The sequence below is a fragment of the Pristiophorus japonicus genome, chromosome 6 (genome assembly GCF_044704955.1).
Source record: "Pristiophorus japonicus isolate sPriJap1 chromosome 6, sPriJap1.hap1, whole genome shotgun sequence".
Lineage (NCBI taxonomy): Eukaryota > Metazoa > Chordata > Chondrichthyes > Pristiophoridae > Pristiophorus > Pristiophorus japonicus.
The window spans coordinates 65,381,321-65,395,738 of NC_091982.1; the positions used below are offsets into that span (position 1 = coordinate 65,381,321).

The 14,418-nt window shown below is 49.7% G+C and overlaps 1 protein-coding gene across 1 annotated transcript in view; it reads left to right on the forward strand.

Moving 5' to 3' along the window:
* LOC139266116 (sterile alpha motif domain-containing protein 15-like) overlaps positions 1-14,418 on the forward strand; it is a 283,681-nt gene that overhangs the window by 147,623 nt on the left and 121,640 nt on the right. Inside the window, exons 17-18 of the mRNA XM_070883964.1 lie at positions 5,626-5,688; positions 6,584-6,646. Of these exons, the coding sequence (XP_070740065.1) occupies positions 5,626-5,688; positions 6,584-6,646 (126 nt within the window). The remainder of the gene's footprint in view (positions 1-5,625; positions 5,689-6,583; positions 6,647-14,418) is intronic.

Sequence of the window (14,418 nt, forward strand, 5' to 3'; positions counted from 1 at the left end):
TGGGCACGCAAGTGCAGTAGCTTCAGGCGCCCGAAGCACGCAGCCCCTAGCCCTGGCCAAATGGCCTCACTGGGGCTGCGTGAATAAGGCTCCTCCCATGGCCAGCTCCTCCTTCCTCCGCGCCCCCCACCCCCTCCGCCCCTGCCTCCGGACCAGACCCGACACCCGCTCCCCCCCCCCCCACCCCGACTGGACCCGACCCGACCCCCCCCGACTGGACCCGACCCGACCCGACCCGCGCTCCTGCTCCCGCTCCCCCGCCCCCACCCCCCCCCCCCCCCCGACTGGACTGGACCCGACCCGACCCGCGTTCCCCCCCCCGACTGGACCCGACCTGACCTCCCCCTCTCTCCCTCTCCCTCCCCCTCTCTCTCCCTCCCCCTCCCTCTCTTCCCCCCTTCCCTCCCCCCTCCCCCTCCCTCTCTTCTCTCCCCCTCCCTCTCTTTCCCCCCCCCTGCCCCCCTCCCTCTCTTCCCCCCCCTCCCTCCCTCTCCCTCCCCTCCCTCTCCCTCCCCTCCCCCTCCCTCCCCCCGACCCGAACCGAACTGAACCTCCCCGACCCGACCCAACGCCACCTACCTGTAAATCTGGTGCTGGGTACGGGCCCTGCCCGAAGTCTCGGGCTGGCCCGTTCAGCCTTCGGTCCCGAAAGGCCTGCCTGAAGCACTTTCACACAGGTAGGAAGATGGTTTATTTAATCTTTTCTTTGCTTATAAATGTTTATTCAGGTTGGATTTATTTGTATAATATTTGTATAAGTATAAATAAGGATTTATTATAGAATTTAATGACTTCCCTTCCCCCCCCCCCCCCCCCGCCACCTCGTTCTGGACGCCTAATTTGTAACCTGCGCCTGATTTTTTAATGTGTAGAACAGGTTTTTTCAGTTCTACAAAAATCTTCACTTGCTCCATTCTAAGTTAGTTTGGAGTACGTTTTCACTGTGGAATCTTTGAAATCAGGCGTCAGTGGCCGGACACGCCCCCTTTTTGAAGAAAAAATTCTGTTCCAAAGTGGAACTGTTCTACCTGACTAGAACTGCAGAAAAAAAAATGTGGAGAATTGCGATTTCTAAGATAGTCCGTTCTCCACCAGTTGCTCCTAAAAATCTGGCGCAAATCATGTGGAAACTTGGGCCCTAAGTGACACATTGCAGCTTTTCTGAATTTACCTTTGCCAGAAAATTATGCTAAATCACAAGAGTAGAACAGGCTCAAACTAGTAAATGGCAGATTTAGGATTGATATCAGGAAGATCTTCACAGTGATCAAAATATGGAATGTGCTCCTGGATAGGCTGGTGGGGGTGAAAACCCTGGAAGCATTCAAGAACCAATTGGATACTGCAACTTTAGGTTCATTCTGGATAGTTGGGTCAAAGGTAAATTCAGAAAATAATGCTAAATTGTGAGTAGAACAAGGGGGCACAGGTTTACTATCTTTTATAGCTCGAAATAATTTCACAGTTTAAAAAGCCTAGGTTTCTCGATTCTATCTCCAGAAATCAGTGCTCGTAACACCAGACATTAATCCGCATTGTGGCTCTCTCTCTCTCTCTCTCTCTCTGCGGCCTCCAATGTCGGTTTTGTCTTGGTGAGCAGAACTGGGCACTGCTCAAGATGTGGCTAGACAAGAGCACTGTAGTTTGATCATGACTTCTTCTGACTTGTGTTTCACTGTTTTGGGCTATAGAATTCAATATTCAGTTGGCTTTTTGTTCTCCCTCTTTCACTCTCCCACCCCCTGCCCCAGCTTGGGGAATGTGAAATCCCATATATCCTTAGTATTGAGACAGCTGAGGTGCAGCAGGGACTTGGGGTTGAACCTGGAGTTATTCATGTCATTCAGTACTATGCTATGCAAAATCTATCCACTGATAAATCACGAATGCTTGTTTTTTTTTAAGCTTTTAATCATTTCCCTTTCCCTGCCAATTGATTTGTAACCTTTAGCTAGAGCAGCCCCTGCTGAAAGTGGCTAAAAAATCCTTTTTGGTAGAGGAAGAAGTGGGTGGGATTGTTTTTTTTTTCATTCTTGTCAGATCAACTCCAGCGCCAAAGATCACTTTGCGCTACTATACTTGATCTTAGCCAAAAGGCCGAGAGGGGAAGCTGCACCGTTCCTGGAAACACTGCAATACCAGGTCGATGCGTGGAGTGGACGGAGCAAGCCCCTGATTGGGGTGGTCTGGCTCACAGCAGGCATGTCTGCTGACTGACAGAAGCCTTACCAGCAGGAGATCCGGACCATAAATGCACAGAGCTGCTTCAAAATGTGGCTGCACATTGTCAGTAATGTTAGACTATTTGTTCCAGTTCAACACCTCAAACTGTGTGAAACAGTATTGCTTTTATGTTTCCTTGGAAGGGAAGATTTTCTATGGGATTAAAAACCAAGTGCAGATACATCTATCATAGTGTGTCTATGTAAATTTGATATTGTGCGGTTCCCAACGTGTTGCTCAAAGGTCCATGCTAAGCACATGATACCATGGGTCAATTATTTTAAGCTTTGATAAGCTTTGAGGGTCTTCCATTCCCTATCTGGCTGTGTACCCTTTACCTGCGGTAAGACCAACTCGCTAAACGTGCTATTCATGTCATTCTTAGCATCGTAGATGCACCAGAGTGAATCCACCCTCAGCTCCAGTACCACAATGCGGTCCATCAGGAGCTGGAGCCGGTCACACTTCCCGCATACGCATACACCAGAAGCGTCCCTGATTTCCCACATTGTACAGGCGGAGCATAACACGTGTCCGAGCTCTCCTGCCATGACTTAACTCCTAGATTAACTTAATTTGGCAACAACAATGCTAAATGAAATAGAAAACAAAAAGAAAAACTACTCACCAATCACCAGCCAATCACTTACCCGCTTGGCTGTGACGTCACCTTTCGATTTCTTTTACTTTTTTGCCTTCTGTCCCTACTGCAGCTGCACTGGTACGCCTCTCGCCGACCCCGGACTCGCGCTGCTCCGAGCTCCCGCCTCCTCGACCTGCCCGACTCCCACTGGCCTTTATAGGCCTCTCGCCGACCCCGGACTTGCGCTGCTCCGAGCTCCCGCCTCCTCGACTGACTGCTCGAACTGCCCGACTCCCGTTGGCCTTTATAGGCCTCTCGCCGACCCCGGACTCGCGCTGCTCCGAGCTCCCGCCTCCTCGACCTGCCCGACTCCCACTGGCCTTTATAGGCCTCTCGTCGACCCCGGACTTGCGCTGCTCCGAGCTCCCGCCTCCTCGACTGACTGCTCGAACTGCCCGACTCCCGTTGGCCTTTATAGGCCTCTCGCCGACCCTGGACTCGCGCTGCTCCGAGCTCCCGCCTCCTCGACTGACTGCCAATAGGACTGGCCCACTCACTGAATTCGATCGGTAAAATGATGCCCTCTCGTTGCAGCCGGTCTAGCTCGATCTCTACCCTTTCTCTCATCATGTACGGTACTGCGCTTGCATTGTGATGGATGGGTCGCACCCCCCGAAATTAGGTGGATCTGTACTTTTGCTCCTTGGAATTTCCCGATGCCTGGTTCGAACAGCGAAGGAAATTTGTTTAAGACCTGGGCACACAAAGTGTCGTCAACGGGCGATAGCGCTCGGATGTCGTCGCAGTTCCAGCATTTCTTTCCCAGTCAGCTCCTGCCGAGCAGCGTGGGACCATCGCCCGGTACCACCCAGAGTGGCAGCTTGTGTACCGCTCCATCGTAGAAGACCTTTACGGTAGCATTACCGATTACAGGAATCAGTTCTTTCGGGTAAGTTCTTAGTCTCGTGCGAACTGGAGTTAAGACTGGCCTTGAGGCCTTGTTGCACCACAACCTTTCGAAAGACATTTTTGCCCATGATGGACTGGCTCGCGCCGTTGTCCAGCTCCATTGACACCTGGAGTCCATTTAGTTCAACATTCAGCATTATAGGGGGACAATTCGTGGTGAATGTATGCACCCCATGTACCTCTGCCTCCTCTATCTGAGTCACTGGTTCGTAGTGATCCTCCGTGGATCTGTCCTCCTCTGCACCATGGTGGTTTGCAGGTTTAACAGGCTTAGCAGCTTGCCTGCACACTCGTTGGAGGTGTCCCATTGTTCCATAGCCCTTGCAAATGTATCCTTTGAATGCAAATGATGATCACCCCGCAGCGCCAACAAGGTGTTAATGGCCTTGCATTCATCACCGTTGATGATGGACTCTGAGACATCTGCAGACGTGTAGCTGCAGGTTTGTGTGACCTGACCTGTACGTTATGATTCGAAAACAACATCACTTTGTTCACAGTACTTGTAGCAGCACTTGTGTGCTGAGAGATTTGCTTAGTATTGTCACTGGTGGCAATGAACGCCTGGGCTATCGCTGTGGCCTTACTCAAGGTTGGGGTCTCTGCAGTCAAAAGATTGCAAAGTATGGTTTCGTGGCCAATGCTAAGTCCAAAAAAGTTTCTGAGCATGTGCTCCAAACGTGCTTCAAATTCGCAATGTCCTGCAAGGCGTCTCAGCTCGGCGACATAACTTGGCAGTTCCTGACCTTCGGACCTTTTGTCGGTGTAGAACCGGTACCTCGCCATCAGAGCCCTTTCCTTTGGGTTCAAATGCTCTCGGACCAGTGTGCACAAATCGTCGTACGATTTATCCGTGGGTTTCGCTGGAGTGAGCAGATTCTTCATGAGGCCATACATTAGTGCCCCACAGACGGCGAGGAGGATCGCTCTACATTTGGCAGCGCTCTCTTCCCCATCTAGCTCATTGGCCACGGGTATTGGTCGAGTCGCTCCACAAAAGTTTCCCAATCATCTCTCTCCAAAAATTTCTCCAGGATGCCCACTATTCTCTGTAACTTTGGGTTCACTATCTGTATCTCGTTGCCAGTTGTTGTGTATGGAGAAAGAGCCAGACTGAACACTGTGAGCTCAAAGTAAAGTGTGACAGTCGTCTTTTATTTCAGGTCTCCAGAGCGCCTCTCCAACCTGTGAAGCCTTCTTAAATACCTCTGCTCCCAAGGGATTATGGGATCCCTTGGGACTCTGGGGAATGAGCCCTCTGGTGGCTGTACAGAGTAAATACAAGTCCACATATATAACAGGAAGGAGATGGAATTTCTGTCCCTGTTGGGAATCACAGCTTTCAGAGTATGGGGAATAGTCTGTGGGAACTGGATGTCTGTGAGCTCCTTTTTGGGGGAGTTATAATGACATTCTTCTTTGTCTGCTGTTATTGGAAATACCTGAAAGAATGGACCAAAAAAGTAGATCATTATCAAAAACCCAGTGGGGGAGAAATTGGTATAGTTTGCCCCAAACGGGGCGGGACTGAAATTCGACCCGAATGTCTTACACTGGAGCTTAATGCTGGGTCTCGCTGCCACAACACCATGCCATCGATGGGCTTTGCATTGAATGTTATGTAACAGACACTGAACCCTGTAAATGCCAAGCACGGGGCCACCTACAGATACAGCAGGTAAATGTGGACACTGTTAAAAGGAGTTTTCCCATTGACAGAGCCTGACTATGGGGGGGTTTCAGTACAATCTGAGATGGGAAGGTGCAACACACACATTTGTCATTTATAATAGATTATTAGAGCAGCAGATAATTTTGTTGACCGAGATATTTTTGTTATGCCCATGAAGAAATACCCCCGGAAGTGCCTGAAGTGAAGTTGATTGAGCCGATGCTAGCACATGAAGTCGAAGGTAAGCATCAAGCTCAAAACCGTTGGGTTCGGGAATTAACCGTGAGTTGCAGAACCGTGACTCGGAGTGTGGAAGGGGGAGGGTAAGTGGAGAAGGGGGAATAGGGAAGGTTAATGAAGGGGGAATGGGAAGAGCATGGGTTGGGTAGAGGGAAGCGGGCAGAACACTCTTCGAGGGGCTGTGTTGTTGGGAAGGATGTGTCAAGGCTGGATTTTCTTTCCAGTGAGGACCAGTTCCCCGTGTTCCCAGGGCCAGATTTCCAGCTTAATGGGAGAGGGGTGACGGGGTATCTGTGTCCTACTCTACCCTCCCGCCCGCCACCGAATGACAGCACAGTAGGGCGTTGGGGTTGTTCCATTCCGAGGGTTGAATTATCTGAATAGTGGGTAGAGGGGAATGGGGCGGGGCTTCTCAGTCCCCACTTGGTGCTTAGGGTGGAGAGTGGTGGGAACTCTGGGCTATATTTAGGGAAGAGATTTACAGGGCTGGAGGGAGATAGAATTTCTGTCCATGTTGGGAATTATAGCCTTCAGAGTATCGAGAATGGTCTGTGGGAACAGGATGTCTGTGAGCTCCTGTTTTGGGGAGTTATAATGAATTCTTCTTCGCCTGCTGTTATTGGAGTTACCTGAAAGAACGGATCAAAAAAATAAATCATTATCAAAAACTCAGTGGGGGAGAAATTGACATCGTTTGCCCCAAACGGGGCGATCTACAGATACAGGTAAATGTGGACAATGTTAAAATGAGTTTTCCCATTGACAGAGCCTGACTATGGTGGGTTTCAGTACAATCTGAGATGGGAAGGTGCAACACACACATTTGTCATTTATAATAGATTATTAGAGCAGTAGATGATTTTGTTGACCGAGATATTTTTGTTATGCCCATGAAGAAATACTCCCGGAGGTGCCTGAAGTGGAGGTAATTGATGAGAATCCAGCACATGAAGTCGAAGGTAAGCATTCAGCTCAACACCGTTGGTATTGGAAATTAACCATAAGTTGCGGATCTGCTGTGACTGAGCAATATTCACGTTGACACGCTCATAATAAGGGATGAAACTGAGTACTGTGAACAATGAGCAAGTGTGACCTTAACTCCTTTAATAAGACTCCAGAGTACAGGTACCTCGTGGGTGGCTTGCTTATATACTGTGCTCCCAAGGGATGCTGGGATCCCTTGGGACTCCAACAGGTGGGCCCTCTGGTGGTGATGTGATACAGGTTACAATCGGTTAAATACATAACATCACTCCCTCTTAAAGTTCATAGTACACTTATTTACAGGGTGAGATGATCCGGGGCTTTTCGCTCCCTTGTCGATCGTCTCGGTACAAATGGGTGAGTTGGTTAGGTTTTCAGTGGGCTGCTGGGCAGTCGGCCTTGCCAAGCTGCTGGGAATGGTGAGCTTGGCTTCGTGGTCAACCATGATATCGGTTGCCACTTGTGTGTGTGTTCGAGGGTCAAAGTTGGTGGTGTCTTCTTCGGGTTGTTCGTAGCTGTTGGTGAACCGCAATTTGATTTGGGCTAAATGTTTTCTGCACGTTAGTCCATTGGCCAATTTGACCTGAAACACCCTACTCCCCTCTTTGGCTATAACCGTGCCAGCGAGCCATTTGGGACCATGTCCATAATTGAGTATAAACTCAGGATCATTAACCTCAATATCGCATGACAAATTTGCGCCATTATGGTGCATACATTGTCGATGCCGCCTGCCCTCCACGTGATCATGGTGATCAGGGTAGACAAGAGAGAGCCTTGTTTTGAGCACTCTTTTAATGAGCAGCTCGACAGGGGTAACCCCAGTGAGCGAGTGAGGTCTGGTGCGGTAGTTGAGCAGCACTCGGGACAATCGGGTCTGCAGGAAGCCTTCCGACACACATTTCAAGCTTTGCTTGATGGTCTGTGTTATATATGTAAACTTGTATATACTCTGTACAGCCACCAGAGGGCTCATCCCCTGGAGTCCCAAGAGATCCCATAATCCCTTGAAAGCACAGGTATTTATGGAGGCCTCACAGTTTGGAGAGGCACTCTGGAGACCTGCAATAAAAGACTAAGGTCACACTTTACTTTGAGCTCACAGTGCTCAGTCTGACTTTTTATTCATACATAACAACTGGCGACGAGATACAGATAATGAACCCAAAGATGCAGAGAACAGTGGACATCCTGGAGAAATTCTCAGACGGAGATGATTAGGAAACCTTTGTAGAGCGACTCAACCAATACTTCACAGGCAACAAGCTGGATGGAGAAGAGAACGCTGCCAAACGAAGGTTGATCCTCATCACCGTCTGTGGGGCACCAACTTATGGTCTCATGAAAAATCTGCTTACTCCAATGAAACCCACGGAGAAATCGTATGGCAATTTGTGTACACTGGTCCGGGAGCATTTGAACCCGTAGGAAAGCATTCTGATGACGAGGTACCGGTTCTACACCTACAAAGGTCTGAAGGCCAGGAAGTGGCAAGTTATGTCGCTGAGCTAAGACGCCTTGCAGGACATTGCGAATTTGAAGGACATTTGGAGCACATGCTCAGAGACTTTTTCGTACTTGCCATTGGCCATGAAACCATACTTCGCAAACTTTTGACTGTGGAGACCCCAACCTTGAGTAAGGCCAGCGATAGCCCAGGCGTTCATTGCCACCAGTGACAATATGAAGCAAATCTCTCAGCACACAAGTGCTGCTACAAGTACTATGAACAAAGTGATGTTGTTTTCAAATTGCAACATACAGGGCAGGTCACACATGCCTGCAGCTGCACGTCTGCATATGTCTCAGAGTCCACCATCAAGGGTGATGAATGCAAGGCCATTAACACCCTGTTGGTGCTGCGGGGTGATCATTGTTTCCATTCATGCCGCTTCAAAGGGTACGTTTGCAAGTGCTGTGGAACAATGGGACACCTCCAATGTATGTGCAGGCGAGTTGAAAATCCTGTTAATCCTGCAAACCACCATATTGCAGAGGAGGACAGATCCATGGGGGATCATGACAAACCAGAGCCTCAGACCGAGCTGGCAGAGGTACATGGGGTGCACACATTCACCACAATGTCCCCCCCGATAATGCTGAATGTTGAACTAAATGGACTCCCGGTGTCAATGGGGCTGGACACGGGCGCGAGCCAGTCCATCATGGGCAAAAAGACTTTCGCAAGATTGTGGTGCAGCAAGGCCTCAAGGCCAGTCTTAACTCCAGTTCGTATGAAACTAAGAACTTACACAAAAGAACTGATTCCTGTAATCGGTAATGCTACCGTAAAGGTCTCCTACGATGGAGCGGTGCACAATCCACCACGCTTTGTGGTACCGGGCGATGGTCCCACGCTACTCGGCAGGAGCTGGCTGGGAAAGATACGCGGGAACTGGGAGGACGTCCGAGCACTATCGCCCGCTGACGACACTTCGTGTGCCCAGGTCTTAAACAAGTTCCCTTCGCTATTCAAACCAGGCATTGGGAAATTCCAAGGAGCAAAAGTGCAGATCCACCTAATTCCAGGGACGCGACCCATCCATCACAAGGCGAGAACAGTACCGTTCATGATGAGAGGAAGGGTAGAGATCAAGCTGGACCGGCTACAACGGGAGGGCATCATTTCACCGATCGAGTTCAGCGAGTGGGCCAATCCTATTGTCCCAGTCCTCAAGGAAGACGGCACCATCAGAATCTGTGGCGATTACAAAGTAACTATCAATTGTTTCTCCCTGCAGGACCAATACCCACTACCAAAGGCCGACAACCTCTTTGCAACACTGGCGGGAGGAAAGACGTTCATGAAGCTGGATCTGATTTCAGCCTACATGACGCAGGAACTGGAAGAATCATCGAAGGTCCTCACCTGCATCAACATGCACACAGGACTTTTCATTTATAACAAGTGCCCGTTTGGAATTCAATCAGTGCCGGCGACATTCCAGAGAAACATGGAAAGCTTGCTGAAGTCGGTCCCATGCACCGTGGTCTTCCAGGATGATATCTTTGTCATAGGTCGTAACACAGTCGAGCATCTGCAGAACCTGAAGGAGGTTCTTAGTTGACTCAACCACGTGGGGCTCAGGTTAAAACGCTCGAAGTGCATTTTCCTGGCGCCTGAAGTGGAGTTCTTGGGGAGGTGGATCGCGGCGGACGGCATCAGGCCCACCATTTCGAAGACAGAGGCACCGAGGCCACAGAACGTGATGAAGCTGCGGTCGTTTCTTGGACTTCTGAACTATTTTGGTAACTTCTCAGCACACTGTTAGAACCACTGCACGTCTTACTGCATAAAGGGGACGAATGGGCATGGGCAAAAGCCAAGAAAATGCCATTGTATAAGCTAGAAAATTGTTGTACTCAAACAAATTGCTTGTTGTACGATCCATGTAAACGTTTGGTACTAGCATGTGATGCATCGTTGTATGGCGTCGGGTGTGTATTGCAACAAGCTAATGATTTTGGGAGACTGCAACCAGTTGCTTATGCATCCAAGAATCTGTCTAAGGCTGAGAGAGCCTACAGCATGATTGAAAAAGAAGCATTAGCGTGTGTACATGGGGTAAAGAAAATATATCAATATCTGTTTGGGCTAAAATTCGAATTGGAAACTGACCATAAACCACTCATATCCCTGTTTTCCGAGAGTAAAGGGATAAATACCAATGCCTCGGCCCACATCCAGAGATGGACACTCGTCCGCATACAACTATGCCATTCGCTACATGCCAGGCACAGAAAACTGCGCCAATGCTCTCAGCAGGCTGCCAGTGCCCACCATGGGGGTGGAAATGACGCAGCCCGCAGATTTAGCCATGGTTATGGAAGCATTTGAGAGTGAGCAGTCACCCGTCACTGCCTGGCGGATCAAAACCTGGACAAGCCAGGACCTGTTATTGTCCCTAGTCAAAAGCTGTGTGCTTCACGAGAGCTGGTCCAGTGTCCCAGTGGAAATGCAGGAAGAGATTAAGCCGTTCCAGTGGCGCAAAGATTAAATGTCAAGACAGGCAGACTGCCTTCTGTGAGGCAATCGAGTAGTGGTTCCCAAGAAGGGCAGAGACACCTTCATCAGTGACCTCCACAGTACCCACCCAGGCATCGTAATGATGAAAGCAATAGCTAGATCCCATGTGTGGTGGCCTGGTATCAATGCGGACTTAGAGTCCTGCATGCACAGATGTAATACATGTCCACAGTTAAGCAATGCACCCAGGGAGGCGCCGCTAAGTTTATGGTCTTGCCCCTCCTAACCGTGGTCTAGGGTACATGTCGACTATGCAGGCCCATTCTTGGGTAAAATGTTCCTTGTGGTTGTAGATGCGTACTCCAAATGGCTTGAATGTGGTCCAATGTCGGCTAGCACGTCCACTACTGAAAGAATGCAGGCCATGTTTGGCACACACGGCCTACCCGATGTCCTGGTGAGCGACAATGGGCCATGTTTTACCACTGCTGAGTTCAAAGAATTCATGACCTGCAACGGGATCAAACATGTCACATCTGCCGCATTTAAACCAGCATCCAATGGTCAGGCAGAGAGAGCAGTGCAAACCATCAAGCAGGGCTTGAAGAGGGTAACGGAAGGCTCACTGCAGACACACCTATCCCGAGTCCTGCTTAGTTACCGCACGAGACCATACTCAATCACTGGGATCCCACCTGCTGAACTGCTCATAAAAAGAACACTTAAGACAAGTCTCTCGTTAGTTCACCCTGATCTAAATGAACAGGTAGAGAGCAGGCGGCTTCAACAAAGTACATACCATGATAGCGCAAATGTGTCACGCGAGATTGAAATCAATGATCCTGTATTTGTATTGAATTATGGACAAGGTCTCAAGTGGCTTCCCGGCACTGTCGTAGTCAAAGAGGGGAGCAGGGTGGTTCAGGTTAAAGTTTCAAATGGACTCATTCACCGGAAACACTTGGACCAAATCAAACTCAGATTCATGGACTACCCTGAGCAACCCACCTTAGACCCTACCTTTTTTGATCCTCCAACATACACACCAGTGGCAACCGGCACCACCGTTGACCACGAAGCAGAACCCATCATCCACAGCAGTCCTGCAGTATCCACCATATCAGGCAGCCCAGCAAGGCCAGCTGCACAACAGCCCAGCGAGGGCCCAACAAATGATTCAACAACACCAGCTTTCACACCGAGACAATCAACCAGGACAAGAAGGGCCCCAAATCGACTCACATTGTAAAAGTTACACTATTGACTTTGTGGGGAGTGTTGTTATATATGTAAACTTGTATATACTCTGTACAGCCACCAGAGGGCTCATCCCCTGGAGTCCCAAGGGATCCCATAATCCCTTGGGAGCACAGGTATTTAAGGAGGCCTCACAGGTTGGAGGGGCACTCTGGAGACCTGCAATAAAAGAATGTCACACTTTACTTTTAGCTCACAGTGTTCAGTCTGACTCTTTCTCCATACATAACAGTCTGAAATACCTGTTCTGCCTGGCCGTTGGATGCGGGCTTGAACGGCGCAGATGTGACGTGCTTCATCCCATTGCGGGTCATGAATTCCTTGAATTCAGCACAGGTGAAACACGGCCCATTGTCGCTGACTAGGACATCAGGCAGGCCATCAGTGACAAACATGGCTCATAAGCTTTTGATGGTGGTCGTGGATGTGCTTACAGACATTATTACACACTCAATCCATTTTGAATAAGCCTCTATGACAACCAAGAACATTTTGCCTAGAAATGGGCCCGCATAGTCCACGTGGATCCTCAACCACGGTTTGGAGAGCCACGACCACAAACTTAGCGGTACCTCTCTGGGTGCATTGCTCAAGTGTTGCACTGGCACAAGCATGACTCTAAATTTGAGTCGATGCCAGGCCACCACACATGGGATCTGGCTACGGCTTTCATCATTACAATGCCTGGGTGGGTGCTGTGTATGTCACAAATGAATGTTTCTCTGCCTTTCTTGGGCAAGACCACGCGATTACCCCACAACAGATGGTCCACCTGCAAGGACATTTCATCTTTGTGCCTGTGGAACGGCTTAATCGCCTCCTGCATCTCTGCTGGGATGCTGGACCAGCTCCCATGGAGGACACAGTTTTTTTACCACGGACAGTTAAGGACCTGGCTGGTCCAGGTCCTGATCTGGCGGGCCGTAACAGGTGACCTTTCATTTTCAAATGCATCCATTACCATGATCAAGTCTGCAGGCTGTGCCATTTCCACCCTGGTGGTGGGCAATGGTAGCTGACTGAGAGCATCAGCGCAGTTCTCTGTGCCCGGTTTGTGGTGGATTACATAGTTGTATGCTGACAGCATGAGCGCCCATCTTTGGATGTGGGCAGAGGCATTGGTGTTAATCCCTTTGCTCTCAGAGAATAGCGATATGAGCGGCTTCTGGTCAGTTTCCAGCTCAAACTTGAGGCCAAACAAATACTGGTGCATTTTTTCACCCTGTAAACGCACGGCAGAGCCTCTTTTTCAATCATGCTGTCGGCCTTGGACAAACTCCTGGACTAAGCGACCGGTTTCAAAATCCCCGATTCGTTAGCCTGTTGTAACACACGCCCGACCCCATATGATGACGCATCGCAAGCTAGCACTAATCGTTTACATGGGTTATACAGGACAAGCAGTTTGTTTGAAGACAACAGATTTCTGGCTTTCTCAAAGGCAGCCTCTTGTGAATTCCTCCATACCCAGTCGTCTCCCTTGCGCAATAGCACATGTAGGGGTTCGAGCAGGGTGCTTAACCCAGGTAGGAAATTACCGAAATAGTTGAGGAGTCCCAGGAACGACCACAGCTCCATCAGGTTCTGTGGTCGCGGCACGTTCTTGATGACATCCGTCTTGGCATCGGTAGGTTTGATGCTGTCTGCTGCGATTCTTCTTCCCAAGAACTCGACCTCCGGCGCCAGGAAAACACACTTCGAGCACTTCAACCTGAGTCCCATGCAATCCAACCGACTAAGAACGTCTTCCAGATTCTTCAAGTGCTCAATGGTGTCCCGACTTGTAACCAGTATGTCGTCCTGTAAAACCACGGTGCAAGGGACCAACTTTAGCAGGCTCTCCATGTTCCGTTGGAAGATTGCCGTGGTCGACCAAATCCTGAACGGGCATCAGTTATGTGCGTGTTGATGCAGGTGAGGCCTTTCGAAGATTCCGCCAGCTCCTGCGTCATGTAGGCCTAGGTCAGATCTAGTTTGGTGAATGTCTTCCCTCCAGTCAGGGTCGCAAACAGGTCATCTGCCTTGGGTAGCGGGTACTGGTCCTGTAGCGAAAAACGGTTAATCGTTACTTTATAGTCCCCACAAATTCTGACTGTGCCGTCACCTTTAAGTACCGGGACAATCGGACTGGCCCACTCATTGAATTCCACCGCCACGATGATGCCTTCTCGCTGCAGCCTGTCCAGCTCAATTTCCACTTTCTCACACATCATATCCGGTACCGCCCATGCCTTGTGGTGGATGGGTCGCGTACTGGGAACCAAATGGATCTGCACTTTCGCCCCCGAGAAGCTTCCAATGCCTGGCTCAAACAACGATGGAAATCTGCTCAGAACCTGGGCACATGAGGCATCGTCGACGGATGAAAGCGCTCGGATGTCCAGTTCCAGCAGATTTTTCCCAGCCAGCTTCTACCAAACAGTGTGGGGCCATCCCCTGGCACAATCCACAGTGGGAGTTCGTGCACTGCTCCACCATAAGAGACATTGACTTCTGCACTGCCAATTACAGGGATCATTT